Source organism: Lepidothrix coronata, unplaced genomic scaffold (assembly GCF_001604755.1).
Source record: "Lepidothrix coronata isolate B3197 unplaced genomic scaffold, Lepidothrix_coronata-1.0 Scaffold126, whole genome shotgun sequence".
Lineage (NCBI taxonomy): Eukaryota > Metazoa > Chordata > Aves > Passeriformes > Pipridae > Lepidothrix > Lepidothrix coronata.
In genome coordinates, this window is record NW_016690306.1 from 2,576,830 (window position 1) to 2,591,570 (window position 14,741).

The window sequence follows — 14,741 nt, forward strand, 5'->3', positions numbered from 1 at the left end:
TGCCCTCTTTTTCAACAAGGAAATTTCAGTATTCTCATCCTGTTACATTAAACTCTTGCTGGGGGTTGCAGTGAAATAAAAGGCATTTACATCTTCCATAAAAAATGAGTTTTCACAAGTGTGAGACCTAATAATTCTGAGGAAAAAATTGTAGTAAAAAACCCCACTTATCTGGAAACAGATTTTTCAAAGGAAATTCTCTCAAATTCAGCAAAATTTTACAGTGACAGTCTCATTAGTTCATCAGATTTGCTCTTCTGCCAGCTCATCCAAGGAAAACAGTCCTAGCACTCCATTTTCAGTTGCTACAGTTACTACCAAGAAGAACAATAATTATGACTCAAATGATTGTCACTCATCCAGATAATGTCAAACGTTGCCTATCCCCATCTCTGATCTTAACAAGACTTTCACTGAATTATTTAAGTATTTTCTAGTACACAGACTAATTATGGCAGATTTCTAGAATTCTTTCATAGTAGGAATTGTGTATTAGATCTATTTTATGGCACCTTCTCTCCTGCTCCTGAGAGCAGATAAAAACTGGAGACAAAGTTTGTGTTAAATGCACTGTTTAGTGCACTTTTACTAGCCTTCAGTCCAATATAGCTTTTATCCTCTTTCCAAAAAGTACTAAGGAAAAGAAATATCAGCTGTAGCCAGAAAGAAAACACAGAGTATTCCTGTTTTGCCCAATGCCTCCCTCCAATATTTTTTGGTTGCTAAATACCTATTTTTTTAATTGCTTAGCTATTGCCATTGAACTAGAAGCTTCTCAAGCCCTTCCCCTGTGCAGTGACTTGACATTTTTGTCTAAGTCCCTATTACTAAGTACCAGTAGAAATGTCACATCCCAACATACTTCATTCGCTCCAGCACCAGCCTTGATCAAAGTTTTTGTTAACCAAAAAGGAATTCTTGCCTGTACAGCATTTCTTTCGCTTTCACAAAGCTATAGCAGTACTTTATAACTTATTTACACATTCATTCTTAAACATTTCAGTGACTAGCAGAATGCCATAGTCTTTGCTGGTTGCAGAGAAACCAAAACTAGAGCACTAACTGCCTGTTGCAATCATCTTACTGATATATATTCAGTACCAGGTCTGCCCTCCATGGTACAACACAGTCTCTCCAGACAGCCTTCGTTTGTCCAAGTTGTACAACACTGACAGAGACTTGCGCTGCTCCACAGTGCTGCCCTGTTACAGGGGTTGGTTTCTAAGATGGACTGCCCCACTGGCATTAAGGTGGAGTTGAAGTTCTGACCTCTTTGTTTGGCAAGCTGAAGAGGAACTCTCGATCAAAGCGTCCTGGTCGTCGTAAAGCAGGATCTATAGAATCCAGTCTGTTGGTGGCCCCAATTACCACAACTTCTCCTCTGCTCTCTAAGCCATCCATGAGTGCCAGAAGTGTCGATACAACCGAGCTAACAGAAAAGTACAATTTTCATTCAGCAGTTTGGTAAATCATCTTGAGTTCCACATAGATAAGGTAACATAGACCTCGTGTGCTGCTATCAAGCTTAGCAAATGGTTTTTAATTAGTGTTTAAAGATAATCTGAAATTCAGTAGTACTGAATTACTAGTTTTTGGGATAAATGAATGTGCCACATCAAGTTAAATAGGTTGTGGTCTTCTTTTCACAAAGATCAAGCAGCCTTCTACGTAGATACAAAACATGTCCTACCTATGAACTTGGTCTTGTTTACTGGACCGTACAGGAGCAAGGCCATCGATCTCATCAAAGAAAATAATTGAAGGTCGCATCTGGTAGGCCTACAATGGAAGCATAGGAATACTGACACCAGGAAAACTATTTGAAGGAGAAATGCAGGAACAACATTATGGTTGTAAAGTCACTGGAACTAGATTTTTCAGAGCAGCATCAGGGATCTCTGCTAATTGAGCTAATGTGGTAAAGTGGCAGGAGTAAAAGAAGGCAGCAGCCTATGGCAGCTCACTGAGACTGGGCAACAGGAAACAAATCACACCAGCAGTTTTTACAGCTATTTGGCAACTACCAACAACAGAGCTGGGACTTAATTACATGTTCTGGAAGCAACCTGTTTTACCAATTTAAATGATCATGCTTTCAGCCTGCCTCTGTTTCCCTCTGATTGAAAGCCACCATCTATTGTATCTTGAAGCCTTTTTTGTTTTTTTTTTTTTTTGTAAGGCAAGGAGTGGCAGGTGTGTGTTGCTTTGGAAGGTTTTCTTGATTGCTTTACTAATCTTTCACGATACATCTCAAAACTTCAAGCCCCTAAAAACCCCACTGACAAAGGAACCACCATCTATTGTATCTTGAAGCCTTTTTTGTTTTTTTTTTTTTTTTGTAAGGCAAGGAGTGGCAGGTGTGTGTTGCTTTGGAAGGTTTTCTTGATTGCTTTACTAATCTTTCACGATACATCTCAAAACTTCAAGCCCCTAAAAACCCCACTGACAAAGGAAACACTAACAATCCCATTTCAGTGGAAGGAGCTGACAAAATATGAAAAAGAATGAGTTCTTCTTGACCACGGAAAATTAGTTACAGCTCAGACAGAACACAAGGCACTTTCAACCTTACCTGATCAAATAACAAACGAAGCTGTCGTTCAGATTCCCCGACCCATTTACTCAGGCAGTCAGCACCTTTTCTCATAAAAAAGGCTACTCTCCTGTCACCTTGGCTGCATTCATTTGCAAGTGCACGAGCAACCAGTGTCTTTCCAGTCCCTGGTGGACCATAGAACAGACAACCTCTGGAATTTAAAAAAAAGTAAAAAAAAAAAATTAATGTAAGAAAAAAACATCATAGAAAAGTACCTGTTACAACCTCCATCCCTAAAACATAGAACTATTCTTGCCTAAATAAAATTTTCTTTCAACTGTTTGTAATATTTTTAAAGTTACTGAAAGGAAAGGATCCAAAGTCCTATTTCAATATACCATGACTGAGTTTTGCTGACCAAGAAAATATAAAGCTAACAATTAAATCTCTATAATTTCATTTCGTAACACAGAACTAATATAGCTCTGTAAGAAGCAGTCAAATTCTTATTTTAGCTCAAGCACAACAAACACTGCAAAGTTCTAGTTGCAAGTTCAATCAGTTGTAAAACTGATACTGGAACTCTTGAAAAAAAAAACAGAGTTGGGGGAGAGACAACTGGACTTCCACAAAACAAACTGCAGTTCACTACCAATAGATAATTCCTTCCTGCTTACAAACTGATCAAGTCCACTTGCACATAGAACTCAAAAGAAAAACACTCCAACTCCCCCTTTAAAGGCAACACACATTTAAAGCATAGTCTTGCCACACAGTAAATCTCTGATTCTACAGAGATTCTGGATCTATGGATTCTGGATCACTGGATTCTATCCATTTTTTAAAAATTACTTTTTACTACTGCTACAAAAACCCACCATCAACACTGCTTAAAATTTTGAAGCATAGAAACATAACAATACCTCAGCTGACTATTTTCCTGAAAACTTATAATACAGTTACAGTTTTAAACAGCATCTGTTACCTTGGCGGTTGAATTTTGAACCTCTCAAAGACTTCTGGATAAAGCAATGGAAAAACGACCATCTCTTTTAAAGCTGAAATGTGGTCAGAAAGACCACCCACGCCATCAAATCGTACCTAAAGATGAAATCAGCAGAACACATTTTACATGTTAAAGAAAGCTGCAACTTCTGTAAGGTTCCACCAGGAATCAGATGTCAGCACAAAGGAAACGTTTGTGCAAATTTTCAAATCTCTTGAAAGAAAACTGTAAGCCAGGGTAGGTGTAGACAGCCCATTACTGAAAGCTTTCATAAATACTGAAAACATCTCACAATGAAGTAAAAATACTTACTGAACAATCTATTTTCACTGGATCAACATCAGCCAGACTTGCTCCAATTTTCATGCGATCCTTATGAGCTCCCTTTAAATCACCTTTTCGAAAGTTGCCAGGAAGAGACCTGATTTGAATTTAAGAGAAAGCTGCTTTCTAAGTTATGATGCAGATTTTTGATTTTCTAATGATAGTAAGTGAATGCAGACAGTCTTATAAATGAGCATAAACTTCCTGAATAGTTAAATATTTGTTTGATCTGTTTTACATTTAATGGCCATGAGTAAATAAATAAAAATGGTCACTCCAGACATTAAACTCAGTTAATTATTTTAATAGCTCTTAGCACTTACAAATATCCATGCCAATCAACAAAACACATATAGGAGTACAAGCTTAGAACAAGTTACTCTGTTATGTGTAGACCATGGACTGACACTGATTTGTGTGATGGAAGAAACCACCTCCCCCAAGCACACTATTACCTTTCAAATTCTTTTAGCTTCTATACTTTATTAGTTACAGCCCAAGGCAATACTCGTTTCAGTGGGGATTAACATTATAAAGGCTGCCTGGCACTGCTGGTCCTTCCCAAGGCCTATGGAATGTGTGTGCCAGAAGACACACATCTGAAAGATGTCAGGCTGAAAACTCATTTGTTAGAGTGTTAGTAAAATAGTTTTTCTAGAGCATTTGTAAGTAACGAAACCTCCATCATTTTCTCTATTTATAGCATTCTCTGTTATGATGGTTTTCTTTCTGAATCAACTACTGTAAAGCACAGGAGCAGTAGAATTTTACACTAGGAACTTACATCAAAGTGTTCCTACACCCATTCCCACCTAGAAATCAAATTGCTTATCAAAATCAATTGTGTAAAAGCAGTTGCAGAGAGTCCAGTTACAGTTGGCAGCACCAACAGACAGGACTGCCAGAAATTACAAAGCATGCAAGATGAAGATGGCAACACTTCACAGTTAGGCAGATGTAAAGTCCTCCCAAGTAGACTCCTCCCTCCCCTATTCTCCAATTTCATTAACCTTCTTAAATTTCTGTTCTTCCGCTGCCTCTCAAAATCCTCTTCATCATCAGACGAGGAAGAGGAATCACTGCTGGGGACTGTGTGTCTCCGTCTGCAAACATTCAAACAAAGATGTGAAAAAATCAAAATACAGAGTAAGTAATATCAAAATTTAAAGTGAGATCTATTAAGTTTCCAGATCATTGTACTCCTTATGAATCTGATTTCAAAGTACATTATGTGATTTTCCTCGTGACAGAAAATTTGATTTTCTTAGCAAAGAAATTTCTTAACCAAGTTACTCCTTTTCTCCATTTACTCCCTCTCACACAGATTATAGAGTTGCACTTAACATTATGTATCCACCCTGTGAAACATCAACCTTTTTAACTTATTCCAAAGAGAAACCAGAATCTGTATTCAGGTGATTAAAAAAAAAGAAATCATCACATCATTAAAACAGGCTCCCTCTCTAACAAAATTGTCTTTGGTTTTAAAAAAATAATTTGTATCCTTCAAGATTAAATAGTGTATGATTTTTAGAGGGAGATTCTGGCTTCAATTCCAGAACAAACAAATATCACTTACACAATCTCAGCCACAACCCTCATCATCACCAGAAAAAAATCTGCATTTTCAAATAAAATCTAATGGCTAATAAAAAGGATGGGCTCCCCTCGATATTTGTTTTCTTTATACCCTCAGACCCACAGCAGTAACCATACTGTTAATCTCTAATTACCACCAGTCCAAAAACCCTTGAAAGCTTTATTCAGTCATGTGACTGACAGCACTACTGAGAAAGAAGAGCTACCACTAACCATACACACACCTTAAGTTAGTTCCTTTGCATGAATCTCTCTGTCTGACAGGTGAAGCCCGGTCCGAAAAATACATCTTACGTTGTCCTGGTTCTGTTGAAAGAAAAGAATTTAGAATAATGTTACAAACAAGTTTAAGAGAAAGCAGCATAGTGAAAGAGGCAGAGAAGGGGATGTGTATCACCCCTCTCTAAGTTCAGAAGAAGTTTCAAGGGTGAAGGGATGGGAATTTTTTTTTTTTTTAATCAATGCACAATAAAAGTGAAAAAACACACACCTAATATTAAGGAGAACTGAAAACCCACAAGGGTAAGATCATCAAGTCTGTTCAATTACTATTCTTTCAAGGATACATAGATAATATTTTTACTGAAAAACAGTAATAAGGATGCCAAATGGCAAAGAAATAGAATGTGTAGAGGATACATGCATTTAATAAAATTCACTTGCAGGTAAGGAAAGACATTTAAATAGCACTGAGTGTGTGCATGTGCGTTTTCCTTCTTAAAAAAACCCACAACACTCCCACTTCCATGCAAGACCTTAGTTCTTAAGAGAAGCTGTGCCTATAACCTACTTTGCAATGGTGCTTGATAGCGCTCAACAGTTTTCCTCTGCCGAAAGGAGTAACGCTTCCGAGTGTCTCCACCATCATCTTCTTTTGCTTCACTTTCTTCTGATGAACCAACTGTACGTCAACGAAACATAAGACTGTAAGTACTGTTGTGAATGGTATTGAATGCGAAGTGCACTAGGCAACATATATTCCCATGTGTCCACAACCTTTTATCTTGTGTTTTGGAAAAACACTGACTTTTTTTTTCCTCTGAATACCTGTTCAGAGCTCACAACAGTACAGTCCTAGAGCCTGTGACCATGGCTTGTAATGTCAATAGCAGCACAGATTTTTTTAATAGATGAAAATTACCCAGTAGTTTGCCCGACCTCAGTTGTTTAAGACAAGGCTTTTGGCTAGAGCATAGTCAGGAAAATTTTAAAACAGAACTAGCCTACAATGCTACCTTGATTATCAGCTATTTCTTCATCAGTCCTTTCCATATCGAGGCTTTCCTAATTAAAAGAAACAAAGACCAGTCACAAACATGCAGAAAACCTTTGGGCATATTTGGTGCCTGTACAATATCATTATCAAGGCACTCCATATACACAAAAGATTTAATTACTGTATGGCAAGAGAGAAGTGGAACATCATTCTGGCATCCAGGATTAATAACAAGGATTTCTGCTCTAAAATAGGAATTCAGATCCAAACAAAAACTTATGAAAGCAGACTATGAAGATGTTTAAGAACAAAGTGACTGCCATTCAAAAGAACATTGGACTAACTTAATTTAATAAAGCAAAATTAAGACAGAGGAAATATGATGGCTATCTTTTTAACAGTAGTTCCTCTCAGGATAGAAGACTAGTTGAGCTCACAGGCAAGACTGGCACAACACCACACAGGTAAAGCAGGTATCAGTGAATTCAGGTTTTAGTAAGATTTGAAGTGAAAATCCAAGCCCTGAAACAGCTGTTTGTAAACAGTGTCCAGCTGTTTGTAAACAGCTGTAAACAGTGTCCATTCAAAAATCATAAGACAATTCAGAAAGTGTAGCATAAGACATCTGTTGCAATCTTTCACTGCTATTTCTTGTCTTCCGAAGTTACTTCTTCCACCCTTACAGCATAGTTGTGGCATGACCGTAACAGTAAGATGTTAAATTGTATCATTACAGAGCAAAACCAAATGTTATTTTAGACAACACTATGCTTTGGATGAAGGTTTTTTCTGCTAAAGTAAAACTACGACTAAATAATTTCCCTATGTGAAATACCCTACTTATACAAAAACAGCAAAATAAATTAGTATGTACTTCTTCTGTATCGTGGAACACCTCCAGGTCTCCCATCCTTCGGCGTTTACGCATCTTCTCCATGTCATCCATTTTTTGCAAGACTGCTTCTGCAGTACTAAGATACAAAGTTGTCATATAAGAGCAAAAATAGGCAAGTACAAAAAAACCCATTTAAAACTGCACACATAATCATCATGACATTTTAATATAGTATGCACAAAGCAAGTCATTGACCCTTAGACAAGTTTTTCAACAATACTTAAAAATTAGGTCAAATGTTTACTTTTTTAAAGAATTAAGGACAAATGTTTGAGGATTTGCAAACATACACTGCTTGGGTTTATTTTCCCCTCTTGCTGAACACAGAAAAAAACCCCCAACTGTTTCAGTAGGAAAAAAAGGAATTCTGCAGATAGTAAGATAGCAGATATTATGACAGGTTTTCATAGCATTTAAGTTGCTCTGCATGATAATGTTAAGTTACTTGTGGTTCACAGCCTTCTTCAGACAACAGGTTGCATACTCATCTCTAAACTGCAATTTAAGTTTTGCATTGATTTTACGTAACTGTATATGCTAGAGAAAACACCCTACTGCTGTTACACTTCACAAACCTTTCAAGGAAAACAATGTCAGTTTGGGCTTCACAGAGAGAATTACACCACAGACAGATTGGCAGAAACACCAGGATTGCTTCACTTTGCCTGTATCCAAACTTCCTTAGCATCTTAAGCTAAATCTACTGTAAGTCACAACAGAAGCTAATTGTTTTGGTTCACAAGAAAACACATAAACCCACCCAACCAATACGTACCAGACCAGGTTGCTCAAAGTCCCATACAATCTGGCCTTGAACACTTGCAGGGATGGGGCATCCATAACTTCTCTGGGCAACCTGTTCCAATGCATCACCACCCTCCCTGTAAACAATTTCTTCCTAAAATCTAATCACTAGGATCTAACATATACATAGTGGTATGCAGGGAAGTCTCAGCCAAACCACTGAATGCATTTAGCTCTTGCTGCCAGGAACAACAATACCTTTTTCCCTTGTTAAAAGGAGGAAGTCCCTAGCTAGTATTTTGCCACAGGACAAGGAGTTGCTAATATAGGTTAATTGTAGTAGCTTTGCAAGATGATGAGAAAAAACTACTTACTTTGTTACAAGTTTGTCAAACAAAACAGACTGATTTGTAGAGGTGTAACGGCTTTGCTGGAGTCTGCAGCTCCGGCGGACCTCCAAATCCCCATTTTCTTCATGGACATGTTCTGCAGCTTTTGCATCAGCTCTGGTCTTCAGTGTTCTGGTCACTAAAATGCAATAATACATAAAATTTTCTAGGAAGGAAAATATGTCAGTCCCTTTATTTTACTGTTGCTCTAGGAAAATGTAAAAACCCCTGCCTTTAACTGATTTTTGCCTTTAAATACTGAATTAAAAGTTACTGTTGTGATCACAGCATTCAACTTAAAAGTACTTATGCTTAAACTACCTCTTTAAAAGTGTGATTTGTATAGCAGCTTTTTCATAGACTGGGAAGCTAATATGATGAAAACAAACACCTAGCTTTTGTTCCATGCAGAAGGCAAATTTATTCCAGTTACTTCTCTCTGGAAAAGTGAAACCAACGAATACCTACCTCTAAAGTGTTTTCACTCCATTCATGTAAAATTGTATCTGATAGTTTTTTCTAAAAAATTGCTTATGTGGAAGTCTCTAAAGAGGCATGTTTTTAGTATACTATTTAAGCATGCATCTCTTCCATTTTCTGTGTTGTGACACAAAAGGCCTAGAAGATGAGAAATGCCTCAAGATAAACTCCCAGATACAAAAGAACTCAAAATGCTTGCTTGCTTTAAAAGAGACTTGCCCAGTATTTACCAGACAGCATCCTCTGCCCCAGGTTTGCTTATCATTAAAACATCATTGCACTATCATTAAAACAGTTAAGAGGTCAGTGAGAGAGTATGAGATGTATCACCATGTTAGTTTAAACACAGGTGGGTTTGATCTCATCATCACCAACTACAAAACTAACTTTGACCTCACTAAGTAATATTTTATATTGCACAAGTAGAACTTGAGTTACTACACACTAAGTGCATTTTGGGTCCCTTCCTGTGTTCAGCCTGTAGTTGGCAGGATGCTGTCAAGACCTAAAGGATTTTTCCAGCTGCCACCAAGTGGCCTCATGGCACTAAGTGCACTTGTGTACTCAGCAGGGCAATTCAGCTCCAAGGTAAAGTGCTCAGCTTCAGGGACACCTTCCCCACGCCCGTGGGTCTGTACATCTTATGACTGAATTACTTCTAATTCACTTGTATTACAATACTGCAACTCTTTCCTACTTACAAGACTGATTTACACTTAACCTGTGTTCTACAGACTCCAGAAAACCCATGTCACAAAACAAAACTGACTTAAGGAACAGATTCTTTAATGCCTAAGAATTCAGGAATTCACACTGCGTTCTTCCCAAGCCTGAAAGGAATTAATAATATCTCCTCCTATTTGTACCTACCTCTTTTGATAGAACTCAGTGGAAATTGTTATCTTTGACATATCTATTCTCATAGCTTCAGTTGATTTTGGCTGATGAGTTCAGAAGTTTTTGGGGCCAAGTTAAATGGACAGAGTGACCAAATGCAATCCTTCTCAGAAAACAGACTAAAAAGGAATCCTAAGGAGTTATCACTACTTACCTTCTTTATAGTCTTCTTTTTTTGCGCCTGATTTCGGCTGCCTACATTAAGAAAGAGGGCAGAGAAAAGGAGAACAGAATTGTTGTATTACAAGTATTGTATGGCAGTATTATATTGCATTGCATTGTACAGTTTCCCCTCAACACTGGGGAACTTCTCCAGGTTTATAATCTGGTGCTACACATCATGCAAAGAAAAGCCTGTGGACCCCAGGGAGGATTCAGATCCCGAGTCTGCTGTGTACCATATGCACACAGTTCTCTAAGGACAGACATTTCCTAACTTGCTTGTCTGGATGTCTCAATAGGGCAAGTAATATCTCAGTAACCAAAGTGGAGGAGAAACCTCAAAGGACATTGAGATAAAATGCTTTTTATACAAGCTGAAAACTTTAACTAAGAAGAGTGATTCCAGTTCTAAGACACTGGCACTAACATACTCATATTCCCCTGCAGATTTTTAGCTGTAGATTTACCTTGAGAAGACTCACTGTGCATGCTTTCGCTTTTCTTTTTCACTGTATGAACTGAACAGAGATTAAGCAGAAATACAATACCTGGAGAAGTGTCGGTTGACATTTTCACTTAATATTTCCATACTTTTGTCAAAGCTGGAGTCTGAACAGGGCGGCATGTTTTTTCTCATTGATCTTAAACAGTGTCCATTGAAACATTCAACATTGCCAGAGGAAAAATCCTAGGAAAAGAAGGAAGAATGTGTTTATCTGAACCACACCTATTGTCTCATTTGGGCAAGCTTAGTCTGTTACACTCCTGACTCAAGAGTGATGTGACTGACTGTAGGTAAGCCTCGAACCACTTCTCCACCAAGAAGTAGCTCTCAGGAAGAAAAACCCACATCAGATTTCAAAGAAAAAAACCCCAAAATCTTTGATTTCAAATTTGGTACAGTGACCACAGTAAACAAAAGCTCACCTATAACATGCAATTTTTCTACCCCTTTAGGAAGGGCCAAAAATTATACCATAAAAGAAGGAGGGGTTTGGATTCAAAAAACCCCCAAAGCAATAGAGAGTGAAGAAGCCTCTCTGCTTGTGTTGGATCGGCTGATGGACTGTGTTTCTCCTCTTCCCTGAAGGGATGCCTTTAGGTGACCTTTCTGCCTCCCAACTGTTTTGGAGCAGACCCAGGAATACTCATTTAGATAGACAAATACATTGCTAATAGATCTGTCACTACTCCTTTTGTAGCAGCACATACAAACACTCTGTAGTTGTTGCATTTACCACCAGCAATTCAGAATCTGCTTTCCTGTTGCTTCAGTGAACTGCGCTATTCACGAACCTGGACCGTGTAAGTTCTTACTGAACTTGGCCAGGCTGATAGTGCCGAATTGGCTACAGTCAGAAATTAGGCCCAGCTGCACCCAGCCCCTCTGATCTCTGAGGACCAGCTGGAATGCAAGGGGTTAGTTTTCTGCCAAATTTCTCTATCTTTAATGCAACAGAAAAATGGCTTGTCCTGGAAGAGTTTTTTCCTGTCTCTGTTCCATTTATAATGGCATTCAGAGGGACATAAAAAGAATTGCTTCAGAAGGATGACATTTATCCACAGAAAACCAAAGGGAACTGAATATACGCTTCTTCATGGTTGTTGGTCTTGTTTGCATTGGTGTTTCTGCAAGGAAGATGATACTATTGACTTTTACTATGTGAGGAAAGCTCTGATGACCACGGAGGGGGCTTGTTCTGTTTACAACCCAAAGTTTCGTTACAAATATGCCAAACTAAATCTCACGCTGAAAAGGGCAGAAAACTGACCAGATTCTTCTAGTTCTTCACACTAATATTACCAAGAGGTAATTCCATTACTTGTTGATGGAGAGGACAGAAGAGTGAGGAAGGACTATAGGGGGATTACAAGATGTCAGGAGGTTATGCAGGGAGAAAATTACATGGGCCAAAGCCCAAGTAGAATTTAATCTGGTTACTGCTTTAACAGACAACATAAAACATTTTTACAAATACATCAGCAACAAAAGAAAGGCTAAGGAGAATCTCCATCCTTCACTTGATGCACAGGCAAACATATGACAAAGGATGAGGAAAAGGCAGAGGTACTATGCCTCAGCCTTTAACAGCAAGACCAGCAGTCCTCAGGGTACCACCCCTTCCATGAAAAATTTCTTCCTGATGTCCAACTGGAACCTCCCCTGCTGTATCTGGAGGCTGTATCCTCTTGTCCCGTTGCTAGTTGCCTGGGAGAAGAGGCCAACCTCCTTCAATCTCCTTTCAGGTGATAAGGTCTCCCTGGAGCCTCCTTTTCTCCAGGCTAAACAACCCCAGCCCCCTCAGGTGCTCCTTGTATGACTTACTTTCTAGACCCTTCACCAGCTCCGTTGCCCTTCCCTGGACACATTCGAGCACCTCAATTGCCTTTCTTGTTGTGAAGGGCCAGAACTGGACACAGTATGTGAGGTGAGGCCTCACCAGTGCTGATTAAAGGGGGACAATCACTGCCCTGGTCCTGCTGGCCACACCATTTTCTATACAGGCCAGGATGCCCAGACAAAAAGGGAACTCCTGGAGCACACTGGCCTCAAATATAGGTCACCAGACAAGAAGCTTGGTCAGCTTGGGGAATTACACCAGCGTTATAGACCTGGAGATACACAGTTCCAAAGGGGCAGCAGCCACTTTGGATCTCACTGGGAAACTCACTCATGAAACTTAATGAGATTGGAAACTTGGAAGAGGATGAACACAGCAGATGTTGGTCTACCTTACGCTTTCTCCTGTATGCTCCTTACTGTCTATGGATGCAATGAGCTGTATAACTAAAGATAAACCACACGATGACTGCAGAAAAAAACTGCAAAAGCTGCCACCAGCAAGTCCTCACATGTCGATGAGACAGGAAATAGGCATTAGGGCTTGAACATGCAGCCAGCACCAGCATCATGACCTCTGTCAGCTGGGGCACTTCTACATTATCTCTACAGTTAAAACCTCCAGCAGAGCACAGCATCCTATAAATGAGGTAATGACTCAATAGCTCAAAGCATGGAAAAGGTCTACAAAAAGGGAAAAAAGAAAAAAAAACACCAAACCAATGAACAACCTTACACCCTGTTTCATAACAATGATTCTTCTTTGGTTTTAGGGATAAGTTTACATTTAGCTTCCTCATTCCTGTTCTCCACACTGAGAACACCTGCCAGCTGTGCTATCTGCTTCATAACCTTCCCCTCAGTGCAAAGGGCAGCTGAAGGCAGCCCCTGACAACCATTTCCAGTGGAGACTGCAAAAACAAAGCAGTGATATTTAAGCAAATTCCATGACTCTTTGCAAGGGGAGAAAAAAACCCCACCACCCCAAGGATTTCTTCCTTCTTAGTTCAGTAATCTTGAAAATAATGGAAAAAAATTAAAAAAAACCCTAAAATTAATCCATACAACTGAAACTTTTGAAAGACTTTTGCTGGAAGGAAACAGAGTCCACAAGAAGCATCACTCCAAGGCAGGGCTCCCCTCAAGAGCAGACCACTTCCAAGTTGCATCTGATCTGCTTTTATTTGTCACAGAAATGCAGGACAGCCTGCAGAGAAGAGCCTGACTTGGAAAGAGCGGAGAAGAGTTTTAGCTTTTGAAGGCTATGTTAAAAACAGTCAACTTTTGAACATCTCCGAATGAGATGATTCAGTTATTAAAGTCGCGGCAGAGAGGCAGAGCACAGGTTTGTGTTCCCAGGGACCGGCTCTCAGGCCGCTGCCAAGGCCGGTGCCGAGCCCCCTTCAGCCGCAGGGCGGCCGGAACAGGAGCGGCCCGGCTGCTCCTCCACACGCACCCGGCCGCGGGCACTTAGCCCAAACACTCCTTTTCCTCCTTTTTTCCCTCCGCGGGACCCTGCTTCCCGCCGCTTTCCCAGCTCCTCCCAACACCTCCCAGCCGCCCCCCCAGGCCCACAGTCCAGCGCTGCCCGGCCCTGGCTCCCCCCGCCCCGGCACTCACGGCCTCCGCGGCTCTCCTGGATCCCGCGGCCTTGGCGGACCCGGAGCGCGTCCAGACGCCGCGGCTGCTGAGCGCGGGGCCCTCCAGGGAGATGAAGTCGGAGCTGGAGTCCAGCAGGTCGAAGGGGGGCCGGCGGCAGCGGCTGTCGCGAGAGGCCACGCGGGCCGGGCGGGCGACGCTGCTCCGCAGGACCACCATGGTGGTGGTGGGGGGACGGACACGGGACAGGACGGACCAGACTCGGCTCGGCCCGGCCCAGTCGCTGCGCTCCGCCAGAGCCCTCCCGACCCCTCCTTCCCGCTCCGCTCTCCCTCCGGCCGGTACTGCCGGCGCGCGCGGCGGAAGGACACGCGGCGCACAGCGGCCCCTGCTCGCGCGTTTGGCGCCCAAAAACTCGTATCGCTGCGCCCGCCGAGCGCGGGGCGGGGCTCACGCGGCGGCTCCGCCTCGTCCCGCCCCGCCTGAGGGGTCCCCGCGGTCGCCGCCGTTCCCGGGGAGCGCCTGAGCTGCGCCGCGATGGCGGCGGGTCCCT

The 14,741-nt window shown here is 41.0% G+C and overlaps 1 protein-coding gene across 1 annotated transcript in view; it reads right to left on the bottom strand.

Annotated features, from left to right (window-relative positions):
* The window catches only part of ATAD2 (ATPase family, AAA domain containing 2), a 30,622-nt gene extending 16,089 nt beyond the window's left edge, over positions 1 to 14,533 (bottom strand). Inside the window, exons 1-14 of the mRNA XM_017826448.1 lie at positions 14,210 to 14,533; positions 10,797 to 10,936; positions 10,241 to 10,281; positions 8,695 to 8,848; positions 7,556 to 7,652; positions 6,701 to 6,749; positions 6,256 to 6,366; positions 5,690 to 5,771; positions 4,877 to 4,969; positions 3,855 to 3,963; positions 3,522 to 3,637; positions 2,573 to 2,747; positions 1,691 to 1,779; positions 1,270 to 1,429 (exon numbers count right to left, since the gene is read on the bottom strand). Coding sequence (XP_017681937.1) covers positions 1,270 to 1,429; positions 1,691 to 1,779; positions 2,573 to 2,747; positions 3,522 to 3,637; positions 3,855 to 3,963; positions 4,877 to 4,969; positions 5,690 to 5,771; positions 6,256 to 6,366; positions 6,701 to 6,749; positions 7,556 to 7,652; positions 8,695 to 8,848; positions 10,241 to 10,281; positions 10,797 to 10,936; positions 14,210 to 14,407 — 1,614 coding nt within the window. The 5' untranslated portion in view covers positions 14,408 to 14,533. The remainder of the gene's footprint in view (positions 1 to 1,269; positions 1,430 to 1,690; positions 1,780 to 2,572; positions 2,748 to 3,521; positions 3,638 to 3,854; positions 3,964 to 4,876; positions 4,970 to 5,689; positions 5,772 to 6,255; positions 6,367 to 6,700; positions 6,750 to 7,555; positions 7,653 to 8,694; positions 8,849 to 10,240; positions 10,282 to 10,796; positions 10,937 to 14,209) is intronic.
* Between the last annotated feature and the right edge of the window lie 208 nt (positions 14,534 to 14,741).